This window comes from Zalophus californianus, chromosome 15 (genome assembly GCF_009762305.2).
Source record: "Zalophus californianus isolate mZalCal1 chromosome 15, mZalCal1.pri.v2, whole genome shotgun sequence".
Lineage (NCBI taxonomy): Eukaryota > Metazoa > Chordata > Mammalia > Carnivora > Otariidae > Zalophus > Zalophus californianus.
Genome location: NC_045609.1, coordinates 73795964 through 73807002, shown reverse-complemented (window position 1 = coordinate 73807002; position 11039 = coordinate 73795964). Strand labels below are relative to the sequence as shown.

At 38.1% G+C, this 11039-nt stretch overlaps 1 protein-coding gene across 1 annotated transcript in view; it reads right to left on the bottom strand.

The window, feature by feature from the left end:
- Positions 1–949: 949 nt before the first annotated feature.
- The window catches only part of ATRNL1 (attractin like 1), an 891320-nt gene continuing 881230 nt past the window's right edge, over positions 950–11039 (bottom strand). Inside the window, 1 exon segment of the mRNA XM_027596871.2 lies at positions 950–3144. Coding sequence (XP_027452672.2) covers positions 3020–3144 — 125 coding nt within the window. The 3' untranslated portion in view covers positions 950–3019.

Here is an 11039-nt window from a genome sequence, read left to right as displayed (position 1 = left end):
ATGAAAATCCCAATCCTCTTAAAATTTATTAAATTGATCTGTAAGTATGTGCATCCCTTTCAACAAGAATTCTCTAGTTGCCCAAATATTGTCCATAGGTAAATTTTTAAATTTATTTATTTATTTCAGAGCGAGCACGAACGAGAGGGACGGAGGGAGAGAGAACCTCAAGCAGAATCCGCACTGAGCATGGAGCTGGACAAGGGCTCAATCTCACGACCCTGAGATCATGACCTGAGCTGAAACCAAGAGTCGGATGCCTAACCAACTGAGCCCCCCAGGAGCCCCCCTCAGGTACATTTTTAAAACTCCATTCTACTTAACAAAAACTTTTCATTCTTGGAAGAATAAGAAATCCTAAAATCTAAGGGACTTTCCAAAGTTATCCTAAACTGAAAGGTACAGAATTCTATTAAGATAAAGTTTTCAAGAGAATCAGTCATTGAACTGTATACTTCTGGAAGAGTATCTGCATATATCTGTGGATTGATTTTAAAAAGTTAAAAAAAAAAGGAGCATCTAAATTTAAAGTGTTTGGGATATGGGGACAAAAAGAATGTGACACAGATTCAAAGTGATAATCCCTAAGGTCTTCTCAATCCATTTCACCCGAGGGTGAAGAATTTTATTGCCAGTAAAAAGCTTTGCTAAGTTGAGAAGATGTTGCATAATTAGTCACCGAGTTAGCAGTATTTGGCCCGGAAAGATGTAGTATGACTTTAACTTCACATTGCATGATGTCCTGCAATTCTCTAAAATTCAAATTTTCAAGCATTAGGAACCCAGCAGGATTCGAGGTGGATGAAGCTTGGCAATTTTTTCAGAGTAACACTGTTTGCTTGGCCTCTCCAAAAGGATTTTACCTACAATTCTGTATGCTTTTGTGTTTTTGTTATATAAGCCTTCTCTCATGACAAACGTTAGACAATTAAAACAAATAGGGCAATCATTTTATTTTTAAATGATTATATTTTTGTAGTCACCAGTTTTGTCAATTTATTTCTCCAGGAGAAAAATCAACATTTAAAGGGTCCAAAAAGAAGCTAATAAAACTACTTGATTGTTTTTAGGAGACATTTACAAACTTTGCTCACTTTTTTTTTTTTTTGAGAGGTAAAATATCACAGGGAGGCAAAAACAACCAGCTCCACTCCCGCCCCCTCTCCCAAAAAACCCACAGGCTATAGATAAAATTATTCTAAGAATTAGTCTTATTTTTAATGCATAGAAAATAGCAAAATGATCATGCCAACATAAGGAATATATACTATAGTTAACAAGTGCCTAATTATCAAAACAATGATAGTCATGGCTTGATGCAACCTAGCAATCTTATATATGATGCAACTACCTATTGTATGATCATTCCTGTTATATATTACATTCAATCCTCATCAAATGAAGCTGACTATGTATAAATGGCATCATGAAATAACATTGAATATCACAATAGGGTCATATTCCGCTACTGCACAATCACACCATGCAAGGAACTATGCATTAGCTGTAAACAGTAAAGTGTCATTACCTTCCAGAAATCCAAAGAACCATGAAAAGTACATAGATAGTACTAAACATCAATTATATTTGAATGACTTTCATAGTGAATGAAGCTGTATTGTATGAGGCAGCTCGGGATATTTCTGTCACTGCTTTCTACATATATCCTGTAGTCACCCTGAAGGGAAGAAAGAGTTTCAAACAAGATCTGTTAATGCTACTGAGTTCTAGGGAACTGTTGTCAAAATGAGGCCACACAGGATTCTATGTCCCAATGTGAAAGCTCTTTTAAATCATTTCTCCTTTCTGCCATGATTCGGATTCGTGAATCGTTAAGAATGTGCTCAATGTAGGCAACGATCAATTTATTCTTTAAACTGAAGACTTACTCTTATGACATCAACGTGTTCAGGTTAGAAATAAGAATACTATAGACCCTTGCCAGCTCTTCTCTACTTGTATTCTAAGTGGATAGTTGGCAAGAAGGAACCTGAATCATATTAAAACTTGGGAGGTGTCACCTCTAAAATACTTCTCATAATATTTGTAAAAGGTAGATAAAAATCTAGCAGCTAGGAGAGGAAGGCCAACAGAAGATGATCTGTTCTTACAAAAATGCAGATGGATCATTAAGTCTGATCCAATGATTCCTAGGCAATTAAAAAAATTACCACAGTAGAGCTGAAGCTTGCACACAGTAAAATAACCATTTCAGCTCTCTTCAGGTTTGGTATTGGAGGGTTTTTGGAAGGAGGGGAAAAATTGATTGCTGGACAGGTTTTTCCATGCTCTATCAGCTCTGATAATGAGTTAGGCAGTTGGCAAGGATGACAGGAATGTCCTTTTCACTCAGAATTCTAATAAACCTCCTGTGAAGTTGCACATACCATCCATCCAAATGGACTCATTTTGGTCTGCATTCCAGTTAGGTGGAAAATAGTCACATCCTCAAACTGAGTGTGGACACGATATGGTCATGTGGAATATTTAAATACACTACCTTACATCCCACTAAACCCAAATCTTGCTTTTACATTTACAGTGAGATAAAACAACATTTAAAGCCATTGCAATTAGCTCATTTTCTGTTCATATACAAGTGATTTAAGTTTGCTTATGAGGCAAAAACTGTACAATTCTCATCATCCAGGCATTATAAAATGTCTTTCTTTAAAGTCTTGGGATATAAACAGTTGGGTTTATATGAATTACATATTTTCATCTGCATTAAGAAACAATATACATCTTTTTCCAGCATAATTTAATGTTATCTATGATAAGCCTAAGAGAGTCGTAAAAACTGACTTTATCACCCGTGACCATCAATACTGTTACTTTCATAAAAGTCACGAACATTCTCTGGCCACTCGGGTCATTGCCCTTTTGGAGGGAACTGTACTTGAGCCCTGGGACCATACAGAGATTCGCCTCCATAAAAACTGAGGCCATAGACCAGCCTTAATGGAAGTCATTTACAAAATCAAAACATTTCAGAATATCCAGGAGCATTTTCTGTTTCTCAGACACAAGTTCCTTGACGTGTTGAAAGGTGGTGTTTTCGATTTCGGACTCCTGAAGTCTTGTCTTTACTATCTGAAGGCTTCTGTTGTGAAATATCTATTAGGGCACTGGCAATTGCAAGGCCTGCAAGAAGAGGAGAAAATCATTCAAATATTTGGTGAGATATTTCTGGGACAGTGACAGTGGTGTCTTAGCACACTATTTTTTTTATTGTTTTATATTTAGTCATCATTTAGCTGTTTATTGGAAGTTACCATGTAGTTTGCCCTTTACTTAAAATGTTTCTACAACTGAGACAAATGAATGTCACACATGAAGAAGAACAAGGACCTAGCAGTTAATTGACTCTGACTTTGGATGATCAAATTCAGTGTGTGACAAAAACATCACAAACAGCTGTGGATATGACCCCGCACCTTAGTTCCCATGTCTGAACACAAGTTTGTTCTAGTTGTACACAGAATTTTCAGTGTTACCATTATTTTTTTTGTGTGTAGAACAAAAAGCCATTGTATTAAGATTTTTCTAAAAATTTTGAGCAGTTTTAGGTTTAAAGAAAAATTGAGCCAACATCGATACATGATTACCAACTAAAGTCCATAGTTTACATTAGGGCTCTCTCTTTGTATTGTACATTCTATGGGTTTGAACAAATGCGTAATGTCATATATTCAACGTTAGAGTATCACACAGAGAAGTCTTACTGCCTTAAAAGTCCCCTGTGCTTTACCAGTTCATCCCTCCCCTTCCCCTGAGCCTCCAGTAATCACTGATCTTTATTAAAAGTCTCTATAGTTTTGCCTTTTCCAGAATGTCATATAGTTGGAGTCATATAGTAGGAATCATTGTACCTAGCCTTTTCAGACAGTCTTATTTCACTTAACAATATGCCTTTAAGTTCCATCATATCTTTTTTGGTTCAATGGCTCATTTCTTTTTGGAATAATATTCCATTGTATGGATATACCACAGTTTGTTTATCCACTCCCCTATTGAAAGATAGTTTGATTACTTCACATTTTTGGCAATTACAAATAAGGCAGCCATAAATACCTATGTGCAAGTTTTTATGTAGACATAAGTTTCCAGTTCACAAATACCTAAGCACATGATCATTGGGTCACATGGTAAGCCTGGTTTTAGCTTTGAAAGAAACTACCCAACTATCTTCCACGGGAGCTGTGCTATTTTGCATTCCCACCAGCAATGAATGGGAGTTCCTCATTCATTGTACCGCATCTTTGTCGGCATTTGGTGTTGTTGGTGTGTAGGATTTTAGCCATTCTAATAGGTATGTAATTAAATCTCATGGTGGTTTTCATCTGCAATTCCATAATAAAAGCATCTTTTTCATATGCTTATTTGTCAGATGTATATTTTTTTTTTGGTAAGGTGTCATTCAGATCTTTTGCTCATTTTTAATTGAACTGTTTGTTTTCTTATTGTTGAGTTTTAAGAGATTTCATTTACATTTTATATACCAGTTCTTTATCAGATATGTGTTTTGCAAGTATTTTCTCCAAATCTGTGGCTTGTCTTTTCATTCTTTTTTTTTTTTCAAGTGTTTTTAAGAAGTAAGAAAACACCCAGGTGCAGAGTTGTCTTATGCACAAGCAGACATGGAAGAAAGACAGCTCGATATTTCTTAAACATAAGAAAAAAACCTTGAGTATTATCAGCAGACTATCAACACAAAAGTGGATCTCTAGCTATCATAGGTAATTTAAAGAATACTGTTTTGTTACATCATTTTGTCTATTGATCGACAAGAACATTTGGTAAAATGTTCATGGATAGAAAAGACATTCCTAAATTTGTAGAAGCAATGGCCCAGCCAGATACTCTCGTTTATCATAGCTATACATGAAGCATTCTAGTTTCTGTTGAGTCTCATGTAATTCTTTTTTTTTTAAGATTTTATTTATTTATTTGACAGAGAGACAGCAAGAGAGGGAACACAAGCAGAGGGGTGTAGGAGAGGGAGAAGCAGGCCTCCCGCTGAGCAGGGAGCCTGATGTGGGGCTCGATCCCAGGACCCTGGGATCATGACCTGAGCTGAAGGCAGATGCTTAACAGTAGAGCCACCCAGGCGCCCTGAGTCTCATATAATTCTTGAGTAAAACAAAATGTGCCAAGTCACTATACTAAACCAGGAGACCAGCCTGCTTGCTTTAAGGAGGTGACTAAAGGACTTTTGGTTCATTTTCCTGTCTCCCGGGTCTTGGAGACTTGACCCTGGGTTGAGATGAACCAAGCCCTGAGCCCTACAGACATCTCCTCAGTGTGCTGCTCTTAGAAGAAGGCCTCACTTTGGATCTTAAGCTATGCAAGATGCCATTGAATTGTTTCACTTCTGTGGGTCATTTTTTTCTAGGTAAGCCTCAAATATGACCTGGCAAGAACAGAACTCCAGAGGTTTATGAACAGAAAGAAATGTCAATGGAAGGAAACAGTGTTAAGAGGAGGGTCAACAAGCCTAGTGCAGTATTGTAGAAGTCAAGGGATGTCAGGGTTCAAGGAGTCTGCAGAGAGTACCAAATGGGCCAGCAGTGAGGCTGGATACAGAGCCCATTAGATTTCCTCGAAGAAGATTTGGATGATCTTTGAGTCATTTCTATACCTAACTGAGGAAGGAAGTCTGAAAGTTAAGCAGGGAATGGGGTGAGAGGAAATGTGACAATACATAGAAATCCCATGTTCAAGCTATCTGGCACTGGAAAGAGGTAAGTGAGCAGCTGGTACACAGGGGGAAACAACAGGTCAGATGAGATATATGTGAATACATAGGATCATCTGAGTACATATAATTTTTTTTTTCAGAAAAGGTATTTTTTTTATTCAAGTAACTGCAAATAGGAAACCAGATGGGGGGGCCCCAGGCTGGGACAAATAATGGCTCCCTCCTCCCCAGCAGAACAGGGGGGAGAAGGTGGCCCTACACCCTCGATGGCCAATACAGCCCCCCCCAACTCTGCTGCAGCATCCTAAGGGCAGGGCCCCACCTTCCCTGGGACTGGGGTGGTCAGTAACCCAGCCTGTTCTGCCCCATATAATTTTTAAAGGAAAAAGAAGTTTTATGTACATGTGAGAACAGAAGAGAAGGTATTTGTGGAGAAGGAGAAATTAACGATGCTAGGGAGGGAAATGATTAAAAAGTTATAGTAATCACTGGCTAGGCTGATAATCTTAGATATTTACCTTTTAAGGGTTGCTGTTAAATAACCTGATCTTTTAGGATATTGAATAATTATTCTGAATTGCTTAAAGATAACGCAAGTTCAAAGGTTCAAAGTTTAAATAAATATTGCTTTCTTGACCTCTGAAGAGCACATATGAACTTCTAAAGTGTCCCACATAGATGTTTCAACCATTATTCTGCTGTAGGAAATAATTACTTTGTTATTTCTTCAAGGGAAGGAGCTGAAGCACATGTTTTTTTTAAAAAAAGACTCACAGGCCCCGGTTGTGCTAACAAAAAATCCGGTACAGGCAGACCTAAAGTTTCCCCAGATCTCTTGGCATCCTTCTGTCATAATTCACAACCTTCTGTTATTTCATTCCTGGAACCCTCTTATCCAGAGACAGCCAAATATGACAAAGAATATATGTCTCCTTTAATGTAGACAGAGACCACTTCCACTAATTGCAAGGATCACAGCTTCTAAATATGAAATCATGTTATTCATTAAACTACTGCATGACCCAGTCCAAAGGAGTTCTGAAAAACAGTACTTTTCCATTTACATGTGGCTACAAATGTTGTTTCCCTTACAGAAGCTACAATGTCAAGAGAGAAGCAAACCATTTGAGTTGCCCAAACAGAAATTCCGTGCTAATCTGAAACTGCCAACGTACCTTTGTATTTCAGGGTATTGGAATTCTGAAGCCTAATTAAAGCAGTGTCTCACAAATATCCTGGGTTTGCTAATGATTTGTAAGCTTGGAAACACATTCCATTGAAAATAGTAAATCTATAAGCCAGACTTCAGTCCTTAATTTACAAATAAAATCGCATATCATGCTTATTTTTAATTTGACAAATTTTTGTTCTTTCCTATGGAAATGGAGCTACCAACGACATTTACAGATTCTGCATAAATGGCCACATGTACATAGGAACCTTGGATTCCTGCAGGCAGTGATGTTTAGTGTCCCCCACGTGTCCTCCCAGAGGATGCTCCAAGGCCACGTGCCCACTCTCATTCTCTGGAGGGGCCAAACAATGTTTTTGCTTAGATTTAAGCTTGGGTCCTTTATACTACTACACAGCTTGTGGCACCCCATCAGTTACTTTTTTTTATAATCTTGTAATTTAATTATGAACAGCATAATGATCATAACTGCATGCGTGTATATGTCAGATTGTTGGGTATAAGTTTTTATTACTATTATTTCACTTCTTCATATTGTACTATATGGAGAACTCTAACACAACAACCCAGAAATTGCTAGGTCCTCATTCAACCTACAAGAAGCCCTGGACAGAAGAATAAATAAGAGGGACCAGGTCCCAGACTTCCCGAAGTGTCTAGTGTGTAGAAGACTCTTTAAAAAAGAAAGAGAAATTGAGAAATCAGAGTAGTTTCTAACCTTGCCCTTCATTATACTTTATTGTAGGGAATCTTTATTTTATTTATAAAATTTTTTTTTAATTTTTCTAAAGATTTTATTTATTTATTTGACAGAGAGAGACATAACGAGAGAGGGAACATAAGCAGGGGGAGTAGGAGAGGGAGAAGCAGGCCTCCCCACGGAGCAGGGAGCCTGATGTGGGGCTCGATCCCAGGACCCTGGGATCATGACCTGAGCCGAAGGCAGACGCTTAACGACTGAGCCACCCAGGCGCCCCTATTGTAGGGAATCTTAATTGATAAAAAAGAAAAGTTGACAGTAGCTCTTTAAGAAAACCAATATTACTCCCCTTTCCCTGCATGTAACATGTATATGTTGATGGGAGAGACTAACTATATAAATAGGCAATAGCCAGATGATAACGTAACTCTGTCCCACAAATGCAGCAACCTGCTCAGGAAACCAGCCCCTATCTGCAATAACCAGACTAGGAAGCCAGCCTGCCATGTCAGGTTTGTGGGAAGTCAGACTGCTATCTCTACTAACAATCCAGGAAGTCAAACAATTACCTCTGTATCAATGGGTCCCACCTACCCAACTTGATTAATAACTGACAACTTCCCTAATTTTTGTCCCATGTTCCAACTTAGGACCAACCAGAGAAAGGCAAATATGCACCCCTAACCAATCATATAGGATGCCCCTTTTCTAGTTAATCTGACTCTAGCTTTCCTGTGCCGATAGATTCCATTCAGTGCATACTTGAAGGCTTCTCTTTTTTCCACTATATCCCATACATTTGCCTATTTTTAAGTGTCTGCTGAAACGTAAGCCCGCAATGGCGGATGACTCCCTTGCTGGAGCAAGTTCTGAATACATAGCCTTGCTTGTTATTTTGTTGGTCTTGGTTTATTTTCACACTGGTGATGAAGAGATAAAGGTAGCTTGAGATCTTTCCTGGGTTGTTTTTTTTTTTTAATGCATCAATTAAATAAAAACAACTTAAAAATAATTTATCCATGTTGCCCTTTGAGGCAAACATTTCCTCCTTGTTTAGATTTCCCCGGGAAATTTGTCCCCTGGGGAGAGGTTTTCTGGTGCTGACCCCACACTCCCTGTGCCATAGAGGAAGCGCTTCTTGCCAACAGGATGCCATGCAGTGGTACATGCTGCCTGTGGTTTGAGTTCCAATAAAATCAGGTCACTCTAGAAGATCATTTTTCAAAACATCACATAAATCATCTGATGAAATCCACTTATTGTGTTCTCTAGGCCTAGCATAGTTCCTTGTTATCAAAGCAATACAATTAACCAGGGGAACAATTCATTATTTTAGACTGGTGGTCTAAAGGAATTTCATTTACCATGTCAAGATGATGCACAGATGCTGCAGGCTGGCAGAATTTACATCAAAATATGCCGGTAGATTCAATAAAAATGCTGGGGTTTAAATATTTATTATAAGCTTTACCTTTTTGCACTTTTAGTTTTTAAATACCAGGCCCTATGACATTTAGATTATTTAAATATGAATTATAAACCTCATAAGAAAGAAAGTACCATCTTCTGTTTCCTATTCCATTTGCCGTGGCCTTGTGGTGTTGCAAACTATCCCGTGCTCATGTGGAATGTCACCGGTGGCTGTTCTGGACCACTCAGGGCTGGGCAAGCTGGGAAGGAAGCGGACTCCTTTGGGACCATGAAATTTCCTTCAGAACAGGGGCACAATTTAGTAGTTACTGGTTTGGATGCCAAGAGCTGCCACAGATATTTAGGAAATGAGTAGAAGATACACCAAAATCAGACCTTTACCCAGATTCTTGGGGAGAAAAAAAACCCCAGCATTTCTTCCTAAAATTAAGAACTTTGTTTCTCAAAAACATGTGCAGACATGCCCTAAAAAGAAAGCAATAGAAATGACTGAGAGCTACATATTTACATGGTAAACATATCTTTTTATTTTTTTTATTTTTATTTTTTTTAAAGATTTTATTTATTTATTTGACAGAGAGAGACAGCGAGAGAGGGAACACAAGCAGGGCGAGTGGGAGAGGGAGAAGCAGGCTTCCCGCAGAGCAGGGAGCCCTATGCGGGGCTCAATCCCAGGACCCTGGGACCACGACCCTAGCCGAAGGCAGACGCCCAACGACTGAGCCACCCGGCAGCCCTAAACATATTTTTTTAAACCACAAATTTGCAATGAAAACCACCAAGGAGAAACATTAGGAACTGAGTTATCTTTGGTAAAACTCTAGTTTTACTAAAGCGAAATGGTATTAGTAGACTCCAGCGATAACAATGTAATCGTAAAATTACTGATGTGTGTTTTTTTACAATTATGCAGAACAATTAATAAGTACAGTAATAAAATACTGCACATCAAGTGAAATTGCCTTGGAAAGAACATCCTCACTTTATATACAAACATAGCACTTCCATTTTACATTTGAACAAAGCCTCAGAAAAGTCATTCATTTTGAAATGCTCTCCTCCCAAGTCTGTGTAAAAGCAGGCACCACTATATATTTTAATTTTCCAGGAAAACAGCTTCATTAGGCGTGAAAGGTTAATTGCAGGTTTAAGTGGAGCTCAGGGAACAGTGCAGGGTCTGCAGTGAATTACACAGTCTGCTTTAGGACGACTTGAATGAATGCTGTAAACTGTTTGCCCTGCTGAAATGTTTTACTACCTCATTTACTATCTGTCTTCTTTTACGGCTTGTATTTGTAGTTCTTCTAAACCTTTAATGGCTACAGTTTTATTTCACTGTAATCAGATTTAAATGGAAATACCATGCTGGGATGTTTAAATGTTTTCCTTCTGATTGCATACAGCTACATACTACTGATCAGAGTTCTGGCTATCCTTCACGTGATTACGAAAGTGACTTTGGGAAACTGATGTTACCTAGACTCTAGCTTTTGTGCAGACTTAATTTAATATTCAGTGTGGCCACCCTTGCCAATATGCAACTAGGGCTGGATACATAATTAGAAAATATGCATTTCCATTTTAATTTATCCGTTGGAAGGCCAGTGCAACTGAAGTCATTATTAGGCAAAACTCCAAAGGTTACATTGTTGAACCAAAATTGAAATACTTCAAGTACTGAAAATACTGGAATGACAAATGGACTAGTCATATTTGTCTGAGAGTTTAAAGAAATGTTTCCCTTCCCCTACTAAGAACCAATGACAACTACAGATGTCAGTGTTTAAATACAAATTATAACTGTATTCTGCTTATACAATTTCGTTTGGCCTTTAACACATCATGATATTTTAAAATTTCATTGAAAGACACACTGTACAAGTTTTATGAAATTTAATCCTACTCTAGCACCACAGATGCCACCTTCTGTAACATTGCCAAGCGTTCCCTAAATTGTATATGGACTGTTCTCTGATTGGTTAGAATATGCTGAGTAAATAATGGTCATTACTGTC